Below are 16006 nucleotides of genomic sequence, written 5' to 3'. Positions count from 1 at the left end.
GGTGAAACAGGTAAGCCAGTGATCATTAGCAGTTCTCTATCACCAGAGGAGGAGGAGAAGCTGATTGAAGTTATCAAAGCAAATCAAGAAGCTATAGGTTGGACCTTATCTGATCTTAAAGGCATTAGTCCTTCTTACTGCATGCACAAGATCATGATGGAGGATGATTTCAAGCCTGTAGCACAACCACAAAGAAGATTGAATCCAACCATGAAAGAAGTAGTCAGAAAGGAAGTGGTGAAACTACTAGAAGCAGGTATGATTTATCCTATTTCTGATAGTTCTTGGGTGAGTCCAGTGCAGGTAGTTCCAAAGAAAGGAGGCATGACTGTGATTACTAATGACAAGAATGAGCTGATTCCGACAAGAACAGTCACAGGTTGGAGAATGTGTATAGATTACAGGAAGCTGAACAAGCCCACCAGAAAGGACCATTTCCCATTACCATTCATGGATCAGATGTTGGAGAGATTATCTGGGCAGGCCTTCTATTGCTTTCTTGATGGATACTCGGGCTACAATCAAATTACAGTCAACCCAGAAGACCAGGAGAAAACAGCTTTCACATGTCCCTTTGGTGTTTTTGCTTATAGGAAAATGCCATTTGGGTTGTGTAATGCTCCAGCAACCTTTCAGAGATGCATGCTTGCAATATTTTCATATTTGGTGGAGAAGATCATTGAGGTTTTCATGGATGATTTCTCAGTATTTGGTGCTTCCTTTGATTTATGTTTGCAAAACTTGGACACCGTGTTGAAGCGGTGTGTGGAAACCAATCTGGTTCTTAATTGGGAGAAATGTCACTTCATGGTGACGGAAGGAATTGTCCTTGGGCACAAAATCTCATCAAGAGGAATTGAAGTGGACAAAGCAAAAGTGGAGGTTATTGAGAAGCTACCAGCACCAACAAATGTCAAGGGCATCAGAAGTTTTCTTGGTCATGCTGGGTTTTATAGACGTTTCATCAAAGACTTCTCCAAAATTGTCAAGCCATTGAGTAATCTCTTGAATAAGGATACTTCTTTTCTCTTTGATAATTCTTGTTTAGAAGCTTTTGAAAAATTGAAACAAAGTTTGATATCTGCTCCTATTATTATTGCACCTAATTGGAATCTTGATTTTGAATTAATGTGTGATGCTAGTGATTATGCAGTTGGAGCAGTTTTAGGTCAGAGAAAGGATAAGGTTTTTCATGCAATTCACTATGCTAGCAAGGTTTTAAATGAGGCTCAGATAAACTATGCTACTACTGAGAAAGAATTGCTAGCTATAGTGTATGCACTTGAGAAATTTAGAAGTTACTTGATAGGTTCAAAAGTTATCATTTTCACTGACCACGCAGCTATCAAGTATCTTCTGACAAAACCTAATTCCAAACCTAGATTGCTTCGATGGATTCTCTTATTGCAGGAATTTGATCTAGTAATAGAGGACAAGAGTGGCAAAGAGAATCAGGTAGCTGATCACTTATCAAGGCTGGTGAATGATGAGGTGACCACAAAAGAAAAAGAGATAGCAGATGCATTTCCTGATGAGAAGTTGTTTCTAGTTCAAGAAAGGCCATGGTTTGCTGATATGGCCAATTTCAAAGCTACAGGTGTGTTTCCAGAGTTCAATTTTCACCAGAAAAAGAAGTTTCTCAGAGATGCAACTCAATTTGTGTGGGATGATCCTTATCTCTTTAAGATGGGAGCTGATGGTTTGTTGAGAAGGTGTGTAGCTTCAAATGAAGCCAAGGATATTCTCAGACACTGTCATAACTCTGCTTACGGAGGTCATTACAATGGAGAAAGGACTGCGGTAAAGGTCCTTCAATCTGGTTTTTATTGGCCTACCCTCTTTAAAGATGCTCATTTTCATGTTCATAGATGTGATGAATGCCAGAGGTCAGGAGGAATAAGTAAAAGAAATGAAATGCCCTTGCAAAGTATCTTAGAAGTTGAGGTTTTTGATTGCTGGGGTATGGACTTCATGGGACCCTTCCCATCTTCATTCTCTAATGAATATATCTTGGTAGCTGTTGAGTATGTGTCTAGATGGGTGGAAGCAGTGGCGACTCCCAAGGCTGATGGCAAAACTGTTATCAAATTCTTGAAGAAGAACATTTTCAGCCGTTTTGGAGCACCAAGGGTCATTATCAGTGATGGAGGTTCTCATTTTTTGAATTCTCAGCTAGCTAAGGCATTGGAGCATTATGGTGTTAGGCACAAGGTAGCATCACCTTATCATCCACAAACCAATGGGCAAGCTGAGGTATCTAATAGAGAAATCAAGAAGATTCTGGAGAAAACTGTGTCATGTTCCAGGAAGGATTGGTCTCAGAAGCTTGATGATGCTCTATGGGCATATAGGACTGCATACAAGTCCCCGATAGGCTTAACCCCTTTTCAATTGGTTTATGGCAAGGCTTGTCATTTACCAGTTGAATTGGAGCACAAAGCCTATTGGGCTCTTAAATTTCTAAACTTTGATTTGAATCTTGCAGGTGAGCATAGGAAGAATCAATTGCATCAGTTAGAAGAAATGAGGCTTCAAGCCTATGAATCTTCCAAACTGTACAAGGAAAAGGTGAAAAAGTACCATGACAGCAAGATCATCAAGAAGACCTTCAGGCCAGGTCAACATGTACTCTTATTCAATTCTAGGTTGAGGTTATTTCCTGGAAAGCTCAAAACCAAATGGTCAGGTCCGTTTATGGTTAAAGATGTCAAGTCTTATGGAGCTGTTGAGTTAGAGGACCCTGAAACTAAAAAGACTTGGGTGGTAAATGGTCAGAGATTGAAGCCTTACCTAGGTGAGGATGTGCATAGGTTCACTGCAGCGGTGACCTATTTGGATGATCAGTGAAAACAATACAGGCGTCAAGCTAGTGACATTAAAGAAGCGCTTCCTGGGAGGCAACCCAGTGTTCGGTTAGATTTTACAGTTTTTAGTTATTCTTAGTAAGTGACATGGTGATTTTGTGAAGTTTTAGCTAAATCTGTGTTTTTATGTGCTTCACAGCTTTTGATTACCATTTTGAGCATGTTTAGTATAGTTTTATGTTCATGTGGTGTGTCTTGAAGTCATTTGATATTTCAGTTCTTAATTCAGTACTTTTTGGAACTTGAGAAGTGATTTGGGGAGATTATGTGTGAATGTATGTTTTTAGGCTTCCAACAAGTTTTAAATGTTGTATATAGATGTTATGGAAGCTTAACTTGAGAAGAGAATGAGAATATCAAGATTTGGTATGATGAGTTATGTTTACTGTTTGAAACTTGTCTTTTGTAAGCATGACTTGTGAACTGTCAATGAATGATGGTCAAATGTTGAGTTTTAAAGCATGGACATGTTTTATATAATGTTTTGAACTAAATAAATCCATAGACATGCCTCAGAAGTGGAAAACTCAAAATTTGACCACCTCACTTGTGAACTTTAAAGTTGAGTAAAAAACTGTCAAAGTATGATTGATTTGTGAAATATGGAATGGAGGTTGTGTTGAATGATGATGATCTTGGGCACAAAGATATCTTACAAGGTCTTTTATGAAGAGGGGGTGTGTGATCTGTGTTAAGTAAGTAGTCTTAAATGGTTAGAATGATGTTTAAAGGAGAAATTTTGCTGCTATGAGGCGCCCAGCGTGTCTCAGAGGATGCTCAGCAGCCTGGGCAACACTGGCACGAGCGCCCAGCGCGTCTCAGAGGGTGCTCAGCAGCATGGGCAACACTGGCACGAGCGCCCAGCGCGTCTCAGAGGGTGCTCAGCGGCCTGGGCAACACTGGCACGAGTGCCCAGCGCTCCTCAGAGGCCGCCCAGCACCCTGATCCAATTCTTAAAAAAAAAACAAAACAAAACAAAAAAAACAAAAACAAAAACAAAAACAGAAAAATTTCTTTTTCTTTCTCACTTAAAACACGCACACACTTACACAACACACACAGCACACCCACGAAACTTCTTCTCCTCCCCCTTTTCAAATTTCTTCTCCTTCCACTTTTCAAGCAAGTGATTGCAATCTTCTTCCTCCATCAATCTACTTTCGTTCCATTCCTTTCTTCTCATGTAAGTTCTTTTTCTTCTCCTCTTTCCTCTCTTATACATGGAATTCGAACCTAAGCTTAGGAATTGAGGGTTTTCAAAATTGTTTGTCAAGAAGCTTGTTTTTGGGTTAGATAAGGAATGAGTTTTGCATGTATATGACCAATTTCATGCTACCTCTTGGTTAGGGTTCCTAATTTAGGATTGAAGTGATGTTGCTATGAACCCTAGAATTAGAAATTGGGGGTTTTTGAAATTTATTGGTTCTTTTTGGAACTAGTTCTTGGAATTCAAGATGCTAAAACATGTTGACAGTATGTGTTTCCAATTTGAGAATTTTTGTTCCACATGAGACATGAATCTTTCATGCTAAGTGTTGCTAATGTGAAGAATTCATGTTAAATGTAAGGTGATGCTTTGTATGTGAATATGATTGTTTGGTCATTAGAATGAGATGAACTTAAGTGAATAGGCTTTTGATTGAAGAATTTCAATGGGATGTTTGTCTTGTGATGAACTTGGATGATTGCAATGTTATGTGAATCTCTTTTACTAATATCTCAGGCTTTGGGCATTGGATTTTCTGGTTATTTTGCAGGTCTAAAAACAAGCTTACAGTTCAAAAGAAGGCACGACTTGCACCTTCATCTTCAAGTTCTAGTGGACCAAACTTCAATGATTTTGAAGAAAACACAAGCTATGATGAGACCAAGTTCAAGTCAGCAGCCACTCAAGCAAAATATGATTCAATCAGAAAAAAACCAATCGTGTCTGAAAGGATAGTAACACTCAAGCCTACTGATTATCCAGACTTCATGGACGAGATTATCAATAGAAAGTGGGAGAAGGTAGCTAAACCAAACTCCACTTACCATCCTGAAGTGGTGAAGCAGTTTTATGCGAATGCTTTTTATTCTAAGGAGGCTAGAGAGCAGAGATACTCTTGGGTGAACAATATACGGGTACCCTATGACATGCAAGCAATCAATAAATTTTTAGGGAATCTATGGAAGACACCCAAGAAGTTGTGCACGTACCAGCAGATGACAAATGCGGGCTTAAACAAACCAAATGGACATCAGGAAGATGAAGTGAGAAGAGAATTATGCATTGATAATCTTCCTACAGATGAGCTATCCGGGTCGATTCTCAGGATATGTATGAACCAGCTGGCCATTGTTTGGAATACTTTCATCTTAGCTAATGTCCATCCATCATCTCATGTGTCAACTGTGCCACTTGCCAAAGCATGCTTGATGTGGAGCATTATTCAGAAGCAACCTGTGAACATAGCTGCTGTTCTTTCCAATGCTATTGCCGACAGCATCAATAATATTGACAGAAAACCCAGTTCCATTGTTTTACCTTCTTTGATCACTTCTCTTTGCAGGTCCCATAAAGTACATGTACCAGTGGAAGGTCAGGTTGCTCTCACAAGTGAAATCACTGCACAATATGTCAATAATAAGTGTCAACCTATGAGGTTAAATGTTGTGATAGAAAAACTCATCAAGAAAGAGATGTTGAAGCCTCCACCTAAGGAGCCACCAACTGTGCAACCACCATCACAGAGGGACATGCTGCAACAAGTACTTACTCAGCAGAACCTTCAAAGTCAGAAGCAACAAGCATGCTACAGGGCCATTACTGGACTCTATGAGAGCTTTCAGAGTATCTATGGGTCACACAAAGACTATGTGGGCCTCCCATTTGCAGATTATATGGCAGCTAATCAGTGGCCTGAGGACAGGACAATTGGCAGAGAGGAGGAGAGCAACACTGATGGATCTGATGAGGAGTATGAGGAGGATGATGATGATGCAGAGGATTGAGGACTCACCATTATTCAGTGACTTTTTTAGTTTTCTGCATTTTATTTCAGTTTTAGTATTTTAAATACTTTAGTATGTTGATACTTTAATTATGTGCTTTGGTTTTAGCACTTTGTTTGATGTTGGTATGCTTAGGTTTATTTTCGGATGGGAGCTCAGTTTTGCTCAAATTTTGGATGACTTTGGAATTGGTTGGTTTGAGAGCAAGCATGAACTATGAAATGCCAACTGAGTGCATGATTTTGTGTTTTTAAATTCATGATCATTGTGTTTTGCACTCACTTGATGCCATGACATGATATTAATGCATTATTCACATGAGGTCTTAGGCTCAATTTGTTTGAAAATGCTTGAAATCAAGGATACATACCTAAGCCGGTGAGGGAGTGTGACCAAACACTAGTGAGAAGAGAGAAAGTGAGAATCATCATTGTTTTACATAGTTGAACTTGCTTGAGTCTCTAATTGTTTGAAATTGCATGGAAATGAAAGAAAATGATCAAGGCATTTTGTTCATTAGAGTAAATAACTACTTAGCCATATAGCCTACCTTTACTTAGGAAATCACTTTGTTACCCCACTTGAGCCAAAAAAAAAAAAAAAAAAAAAAATTGAAAATTTCTTTGTTTTGTATATGATCCCAAAGCCTAAAAAGAAAAACAATGTCTCTCCCTCACTTTCTTAGTTAAGAGAGCATGAATGATGGGATTGTATAAATGTGTAAGTTAGGGGGAATGGAAACCATTGAACATATATTATGTTTTGTGTAGTGATTAATGTCAAACTTCTCAATCTTTGTTAAAAAAAAAATGAAGAAAGAAATGCGAGTATAAAAAAAATAAAAATATAAAGAGAAAAAATAAGGATTGAGAAGTTGAAAGGGAATGAAAGGGTTGATGAGTCATACAAATGTTAAGAAAATGGTGACAAAAGAGAGAATAGTTGAGAAGAGAGTAAAAGGTAGCTAGATATAAATTGTGATACATGTCGTTTTATGCTCTCTTAACTAGAAAGTATTTGAATATCTAGAAAAACCAATGTTCTTTTGAAACCAGACCCCATTACAACCCTAGAAAGACCTATGTGATTCTTGATTGACCATGCAGTTTGATGATTACTGAGACGGGTAGCAAGTTTGATTTGTGTGATTCATTGATAGATTTGAGTGAAACACTTACCCTTGAACTCTTGAGTTGTGCATTTGGAAAGTTTTGAGTGAATCCTTGATTAAAAGTAGGAAATTCAAATTGTGCTTAGAATCTCATGATTGGGTATGCTTTCTTATCATGGTTTTTGGTTAATTGTTGTGGGCTTCACATGTGCTTAAAATCATGCAATGTGTAAAGTTTTTTTTAAGATGGTTGTTCATGAGTCATGCTTGTTTAAGAACAAATTGTATATATGTGTTTTGTTTACCAATACCTTTTGTTTGAGGGCAAACAAGGTTCCAAGTTAGGGGGAGTTGATAAGTGCCATATTTTCCTAGTTTTCATACACATTTTAGGCACTTATCTCAAGTGGTTTATGAGAAATCCCTATTAGTTTCTCTCATCTTGATTGGAATTTGTTATTTGATTGAGAGTTAAGCTCAAATGTGTTTTATGACTGATTATATTCTCAAATTTTGATGTAGGGTCTAAGTTCTCAAGGAAAAAGACATATTTTTATGAGACTTAGAGAATTTCTGGATCAGCAGGGTGTCCAGCGCTTGTCAGTAGCCGCCCAGCGCTTGGGGCGGTTACAGAAACCCAACCTTGAAGTAATTGGGCGCCCAGCGCCCATAAAGGGCCGCCCAGCACTCTGCACAGATGTAAAAGTTCATTATAAAAGGATTTTCTTCATTTTCAGAACAAAACGGGGTTTTTGGAGAGAGAATTCGAGAGAGAACAAAAAGGGAAGGAACTTAGAGCTTGGGTAAGCTTCCATCGAGCTGGAGCTACGCCGAAGTCGGCACGGATCATCACTTCCATCCTATTTCTCTTGTAAGCTTGTCTAGCTTCCATGTCTATGGATAGCTAAGCTTTTCTTTGTTAGGATTTGGTGTAGTACCTTGACTCTATGTATCTAATTTAGTTCTTATGCATATGAATCTATCTATCTCTTGATTTCAATGGTATAATCTTGTTCTTAAAGCTTGTTTTAACTTGATCAATTAGAACTTGATTAGAGATTTGATGTGTGAGTGAAAACTACATATTTGAATTGGATTTAGGTTATATCATCTAATAATCCTAATTGCTAGACATAGAGGTAGGTTTGTTAGTCGTTAAACACCCGAATCAATCACGCTTCGCTTTGTTAGTTATGCGAGACATCGGTAATTAGGAGAGCGAACCGTTAATCATCTCATGTAAGGAATTAATGAGTTAGATAAGAACTGGTGTGATGGAATCAAGAATATAATGATTCATATGTGTTGAATTTACGGATTCATAACAGTTAAGGTGCGAAACCCAATCCTAACAGTTTTCTCAACCTGTTTAAACTCGTTGTTATTATCGCTTTTCTTTATATTTAAAACGTATTTCGAAACAATCAATCAAAAACTTTGTTAAATTCATTGCTTAAGTGGTTTTACTAAAGAACGGCGTTGTATTTCCAATTCCCTGAGGACGATAAAAACCCTTTGCTATACTACGATTGAATCTTGAAGGATTCGAAAGTGGTTAAGTAAAAAATCTTTCAACAAACATTTCAAACAAAAAAAAATTAAAGTTACAAATTTATCGTTAGCAATTAATTTTCTTAGTTCTCACGAATTAGGTAAAAGTGACTTATTAATAAGTATGAATGGAGTAATAATTATTAGTTCTCTTAAAGATTAAACTCAAATCTTAAAAAAAATATTAGAAATATTTTAAAATATTATATATATATATATATGATATAAAGCGGTTAAGGTGAGAATCCCTAGAATAGATTTTATTTTGCCAGATGAATCCTAGTTAGTTATAGTACATGTGACACTCACAATTTTAATTTCAAAAAAAGAAAAAAAGACACTCAACTCACATAACGACTATAACTATATCTATATATAAAGACAAGAAGCCAGGTGAAGAAGAAGAAGAAGAAATGCATGGTTCGAAGTGAAGAGAATTCAACTCTGTTTGCTGTAACCAAGAAATGGCCAAGAAATATACGAAAAGCGATGATCTTACTCGCTACCTATACGGTACCCTCTTCTTTTCTTTTTCATGCACCATGATCATTGATCACACACACTTTCTTCTTCTTCATGCACCATGATCATTGACCACACACTTTCTTTTTCTTCTTCTTGTTCTATTATGGTATCTTTATCATTCTTGTTTCATGAATGAGCATGACTCATTGTTGATGTTGATGATTATTGAGTTTCTGTGATGTTTCTATTTGTAGAAACCAGCGAATATCAACTAAAATATCAACAAACCAATCAGGTACCCCATTTCATTTCTTGTAGCTGGTTTCTTTCTTTCTACTGTAGTACCATTTGCTACCACTTTCTTGGAGGGAAAAATGATCTGTTTGTATTTGAATTCTGGTGAAGGCTAATGTGCAAGGTGATCATCAACCTGCTGAATTGGGAAAAGCAGGTGTGAATGTTTTCTGTGCTGTAGATTCATGTGACTAATCAATAATCATGAATGATTGGTGTTTGTTTCTTTCATTCATCACCACATTGATTCTGTTACATGCTATTGAGTATTGACCATTTCTTTTTTTGTTTCATCCATCAGCTTTTCCTCCACTAAAAGGTGCTGCAGGGGAAGATAAGAATCGGTGAGATTTTCCTGAAATTTTGTTTGTTAAGCCTTAATTTTTCCTGAAACCATTCTATGGGCCCTGTTTTGTTCTGTTCCTATTATGTTCATTCTGACAAGGCTTAATATTTTGGGAGTGAGAATTGAGATCTTGCTTCACATTGATATCACTGGCAGTGGCATATGAATGGATGTTGCAATGTGGAGTTTGTTTAGTCAAAAAATGTCTAACTGCATGCAATTTTTGAAAATTTGATGCTGCAGTGATGTCATACCACCTGTGTCTGCTCCAGGAACTGAAACTGAAGTTTTAAAGGGTGAGTCAAACTCAAGTCCTCCATGTGAAAATCCTGATGAGCCATCTGAGGATCGAAGCACAAATGCTGCTGCTGCTCAAGCTAACAGTGATTTAGATGCCGGCAAAGTTTCTGCCGAAATAGAATCGATTGCCTCTACATCCGCCGAACATAGTACTATGAGCATCACTAGACAACTGAACACTGACCCCATTTGTAATCATATTTTTGATGTACCTTATAGAGGTAACTACTGTAAGCCTGTAACTGTAGTTTGAATTTTATAATGACTTCTCTATTGTGCTATGAAATATTGTTACTTGTAATCTATATTTTTGTCAGAGTCATACCCTTTCTCATTGGTTTATCACTTTCATGATTTTAAGTTCCTTTGCTATCCCTTTTTATTTATTTTTGGACAGCTTAATTTTGAACAATGAGGGAAGATTGGAAAGATAACGGTTAAATACAAAATATAGCTCACCAATCTCCCTACCAACATACCAAGGAAAGTCCATGAAAGAATACACTGAATCTGTTTCTAATATGCAGCAAACATAGTGCAGTGCTATAGAATTATGAACAAAGTATATATTAGGTGATAAAACCTTAAGTAGCATGTTTCAATCGGCTTTTTATTCTCAGAATCAATTCGTACACCCAAAAGCAACTCACTGAAGCTTCTCCCCAGAATTGATTGACTTTACAATCAATAGTAGAAAGTTTCTCAAACATGCTGTATTAATTTTGTTAGGGAAAGTTGTTTCAATGAAAAGCTTGACCTTATAGGAGTTTTAAATCTCCTATCAGGCAAGCAATGTTGAATTAAACTTCAGGTTAAATTATTAAAAAGTCCTTACTCTGTAAGATATTATAGGAATTTTGGTTTTTGATACATCGATGCCAATCGAATATATGCATTCAACCCTAATTGAGAACAGCCTTGATTGTTGTGACTGTATTGTCTTTATATGTCTCAAGCAACAGTTTGAACTGTAAACTACATGGTGGATCCTTAATACTAAGCTTCTGATGATAAAGTTGTCATATTCTTGAATCAGAATAGGTAGAAAGCATACAGAAGCTAGTATGCAGGTGATATTCTATTCAGTTCATTCAAATAAAATGACTTCTGATGCCTTTGCAAATGTGTTATCTATGCTTCAGATTCTGATCAGGGAGTGGAAGTATCAGATCCAAAGCTTCTTCCACCTGCTAGTGGTTCAAGTTCCCAACAATCAGAAGACTTACAGAGAGGAACTATTTCCAGTTCTCCAACAGAAGGGGTAATAATTCTACAAATCTTCAGTTTTCTTTTTCCTTCTTTTATGGATATTGTTAACCTTAAAAGTCCATGCACATGGAGTTGGGGAAAATAAAATAAAAATGGGGCTATTTTGCAAATCTAGTGATTTAAGCATTTCATATTGAATTTCACATTCATGGGTGTTAACTCCCAACCATTGTATATTCACTTACACCATATATATGTAATGTGAAAAGGGACTATGAATTTCACTGGCAAATTATCAAAGTTAAAGGTTGAATGAAAATGTATTGCTATTATTTATAAGCTTAAAAGAAGTATAATGTGAATATGGACTAATAATTAAAGAGGTCAATATTCTTGACAGCTAGCTGTTCATGTTGATCCTTGCAGGTAATGACGTCTGATGCCGATCTGCAGCAGCAGCAGAAAGCTTCTTCTGGTAATGCAGAAAATCTTGAACAAGGCCTCCAGGGACAGCCAAGTATGCCTCCAATAATATATCCAGGTCCTGGAAATGAGTTGAGAAACTTGCCGGTGGCTGTATGGTGCAGCGGCTGCAAAGGTTATTATGAGTTGTACAAAAAATAATATTTCTCACTCTAAATTAATCTCGGCCTTTGAATATAAGAAATAATTGGTGAGATTTGGCTGGAGGGTGGCTGGAGAGGAATCTGGTTCCCTTGGAAATATTGATCTTGATCCTTCTCAGACCCACTTTCTGGATGAATTTCAGCAGCAAGGTCCATTTTGGCGAAAATACCACTAACAGCTAACTGTCTGCATATCCCCCCTTCCCCAAGCTTTTTGTAAGGATAATTTGTACATGAGTTTAGATTTTATAAGATAAACTACTTTGTCATTCAGATGCTTCAGTGTCATTACAATTGTACATGCATTAGAGAGAAATATTGAACTTGCCTTCTGTGGTTCTAGCATGATTTTGTATTACACGAGGTTCCATGGTTTATTTTATTTTTAAAGCTAGGTACTTTGTTCTCATGTTCCCAATGAAACAAGAGCAGTAATATTCTTCTGTCTAATACGATTCTTCTCATGTTACAAGCACACATACTATTCTATACTAAATTCACCTCAGGGGGATTCCTAAAACTGAAGTATCTCTATAATGAAAGAAAGATGGTTTGTAGGTGGCTATGATTAAAAAACAAAGCATAATAATTTTATGCATGAGATATCTAATAGGGAAGGCAATTGACATGAAGCAAAGTTAGTCAGAGTTAGGCAGATTAATGCAAAAAACAACTAATTGTGGTGGGGTTGGTATTACTTAACTCCATCCTAAAAGGTGATCATTCTTTTGGGGTCCTATAAAATTTATTGTAGAAATTCAACTACTTAAGGTTCAACACAGCAGGAGAGAGTGATTTACTCTTTGTTACAGCACGTTTGCCATAGGTGATATCCTAAAGTGTCTTGTGTTTAGTGAAATGGACCAAAAGCAAGAACAAGACAAGGGGAACCCAAACATGTCTGGCATTGGTGACACTCTAACCCATACTAAAGTCCCAAAAGTAGTTTCACCAGTTTCTTCTGCAGCAGCAGAGGGGGAAACCTTGAGGCGGCCTCGCGGCCGGCCTGCCGGCTCCAAAAACAAGCCTAAGCCACCAATAATTGTCACCAGAGACAGTGCAAATGCACTGAAAGCTCATGCCATGGAAGTGACCTCTGGATGTGATGTGAATGAAAGCCTGTTAAACTTTGCAAGGAGAAAGCAACGAGGTCTTTGCATCCTCAATGGGACTGGCTGTGTTACCAATGTGACATTGCGCCAGCCAGCCTCATCTGGTGCCATTGTGACACTCCACGGTCGATTTGAGATTCTCTCACTGCTCGGATCAGTGCTTCCCCCACCAGCACCACCAGGGATCACAGGCCTTACAATTTACTTAGCAGGTGCTCAAGGGCAAGTTGTGGGAGGTGCTGTTGTTGGCGCTTTGATTGCTTCCGGCCCGGTTGTAATCATGGCTGCATCATTCATGCATGCTACATTTGATCGTCTGCCATTGGAAGATGATGAACTTGCTGCTGCAATGCAGAATCAGCATTACCAGAATGGACGCGCCCATCATCTTGATATCTCAGACTTATATGCAATGCCACAGAACCTCCTCATGAATGGTGCAATGCCTCCAGAGATATATGCTTGGGCACCGGGGCGGAACTTGTCAAAATCCTGAAACTTTAGCTAGCATATTATTTGTTAGTAGTTGTCTCACATCCACACAATACACTACAATGCAGCTAAAATACAGCCAGAGACATGTAACTTGTAAGGTTGACATTGCTAAACAAGATGATATGCTTCTTCTGTTGTACTAAAAATTGGTTTAACAAATTAATGAGTGCTAAGATTTTAAATACATCAAGGTCTCCTTTTCATATTTGGACATGCTGTATATATAAAACTTGGTGTTAAAACGTCAAAACAATACATGCATACAGAACAGAAGCTGAGATTCCTTCCTTCACTAGGCCTATTGGTAATTAACCATTTGCTACTGCAATGGATAAAATGTGAAAATAATTACAAGCTAGGCAGACCTAGATTCAAGTTTTAAGTTTTCAGTATAGACAACCCAGAGACACTTCATTTCTCTCTCTATCTCTCTGTCTTCTCATCAAATCCATCTTTTTATCACATTTGATGCTTCTCTCTATTCTCTTCATTTTTAACTCTAGATGTCTGTATAGTGTATACACTATGCAGATGTCTATGAATCATTTATATAACACCAAATCTTTTGTAATTGAATTACCAAGATGAATAGAATATAAACTCGAATCAAATATCATTTCATGGTCCCGTCTTTCCCATTTCACAATGTCCTTCTACTTCAGGCACTTTCTTTTTCTTTGTAAGTCTATGAATCCTAGTAACTCTAAATTCTGTTATTTAACTGTATTGTGTAATTCTCAAATATTGTAAATCTTCACTATATAAAAGCTATTTCTTATATATACAGATTGACGCTAAAAATTCATGAGTTCATCATGATTCCAAAGATGTATTCAATCTTGAAATGCAAAACCGGGGTCATTCAGTAAAGAGTAGATCTCTTGAGTTTTAGGATGTAGCCTCCCCCCAGCTAGAAACTCATGAACCTCTCCATATAATTCAATTGAACTGCATCCTGGTTCTTTCTCTGTAAAATTTTCCTTCATCAAAATCCTTTGCTCCATTGCCTCTTCAAATTTGTTTGATGCAGCCTGAACATTAGACATAAGTACATAGCCACCGGCATCGCCTGGATCTAACTGACAAACTTTTTGTGCGGCCCGCTTCGCAATCTCTACATTCCCATGCTTCCTACATGATGAGAGCAAAGATCCCCATATAATAGCATCTGGCTTTATAGTCATACCCTTTATTAGCTCTTCTGCTTCTTCTAGGAGTGCAGCTTGACCTAGCACTTCAACCATGCAAGTGTAGTGTTTTATTGATGGCTCAATCTCATACGCATTCACCATCAGTGAAAAATAGTATTTAGCTTCATCTATTGCTCCCAAGTGTTTACAAGCAGTTAAAACACCAATGAAACTTACTCTGTCTGGCTTCAAATTTGAAGATTGAAGCTTAGAGAAGAACTCAACTGCTTCTCTTTCATGACCATTCATGGCTAGCCCTATTATAATGGAGTTCCAACATGATAATCCTCTTCTGGGGTTCCTCTCAAACACTTCAATGGCATTCTCAATAGATCCACACTTGCAGTACATGTCAATTATTGCTGTGAGGACAATGACATTCAACTCAAAATTATTCCTTCTTATATAACTATGAACCCATTCCCCATGTTGAAGTGATCCTAAGTGAGCACAAGCATTTAACAAGCTCACCATTGTAAATTCACTTGGCTCAACCCCTTCTTCTTGCATATTGCTGAAAACCTCCAATGCCTCCTTTAGCCTCCCATTCCTAACATAACCACTAATCATAGAATTCCAAGTAACTGCAGTTCTTGCAGCCATGTTATTAAACAACCTCCTAGACTCATCAATTTTCCCACACTTAGCAAGACCCATAATCATTGAATTGCAAGCTATCACATCAAGTTCCACCTTTTCATCAAACACTCTTTTAGCTTCACTTAATAACCCACTATTAGCATACATGTGTATGATAGTGTTACTAATAAACTGGTCCTTCTCAAGGCCCAATTTTACAACCCTCCCATGAAGCTGAGCCCCATCATGGCCAGCACCAAGTTGAGCATAAGCTTTGAAAACTGAAGGGTAAGTCAACTTTTGAGGTTGAACTTCAGAACACAACATGTCAACAAAGAGTGATATAGCAAATTGTGGGGTTGAGCTTCTAGAGAAGCCTCTGATGATTGTGTTCCAAGAATACAGATTTGGGCTTGGCATTCGGGTGAACACCATGTAAGCATAGTTGATGTCACCAGATGAAGAGGCACAGAATGTGAGGACACGGCTAGCAGCAATGTGGTCATGTGCAAGGCCAGTTTTGATGATGTGGGCATGAATCTGTTGGAAGTCTTTCATGGTGGTGCAGTGGTTTTGGAGCATGGTGAGGCATGGTTGGTCAGAGATGAACTTGGATATGGAGGGTGGTAATGATGGAGGAAGTGTTGACATTGTTTGTGGTGCTCTTTGGTGAGAAACGGAGTTGGAATAGAGTGAAGTAGATAAGGTGTTGTATAGTTAGTTATATTCAACCAATTTTTTGCATATTCATGATTCAATTTTTCTTGTTTAGCATTGTACCCGTCACGGAAGATAATCTTGTTCAATTCAAAAACATTCACATTTGAGACCGTGCTTAAGCAGATTGTGCTTAAGTAAAATCAAACATGTAAT

The 16006-nt window shown here is 37.6% G+C and overlaps 2 protein-coding genes across 2 annotated transcripts; one reads left to right on the top strand and one right to left on the bottom strand.

Annotated features, from left to right (window-relative positions):
• Positions 1–12615: 12615 nt before the first annotated feature.
• Positions 12616–13831, top strand: LOC130733221 (AT-hook motif nuclear-localized protein 16-like). The gene has a single exon (XM_057585342.1). It carries the CDS (start codon positions 12616–12618, stop codon positions 13363–13365), a length of 750 nt encoding a protein of 249 aa, XP_057441325.1. The 3' UTR covers positions 13366–13831.
• A 122-nt stretch (positions 13832–13953) lies between these two features.
• On the bottom strand, positions 13954–15885 carry LOC130733219 (pentatricopeptide repeat-containing protein At2g42920, chloroplastic). Its single transcript, XM_057585340.1, has one exon. It carries the CDS (start codon positions 15782–15784, stop codon positions 14198–14200), a length of 1587 nt encoding a protein of 528 aa, XP_057441323.1. The 5' UTR covers positions 15785–15885; the 3' UTR covers positions 13954–14197.
• Between the last annotated feature and the right edge of the window lie 121 nt (positions 15886–16006).

This window comes from Lotus japonicus, chromosome 1, assembly GCF_012489685.1.
Source record: "Lotus japonicus ecotype B-129 chromosome 1, LjGifu_v1.2".
Classification (NCBI taxonomy): domain Eukaryota; kingdom Viridiplantae; phylum Streptophyta; class Magnoliopsida; order Fabales; family Fabaceae; genus Lotus; species Lotus japonicus.
Note: the sequence above shows the minus strand (reverse complement) of the source record. Positions and strands in the feature narration are given on the sequence as shown.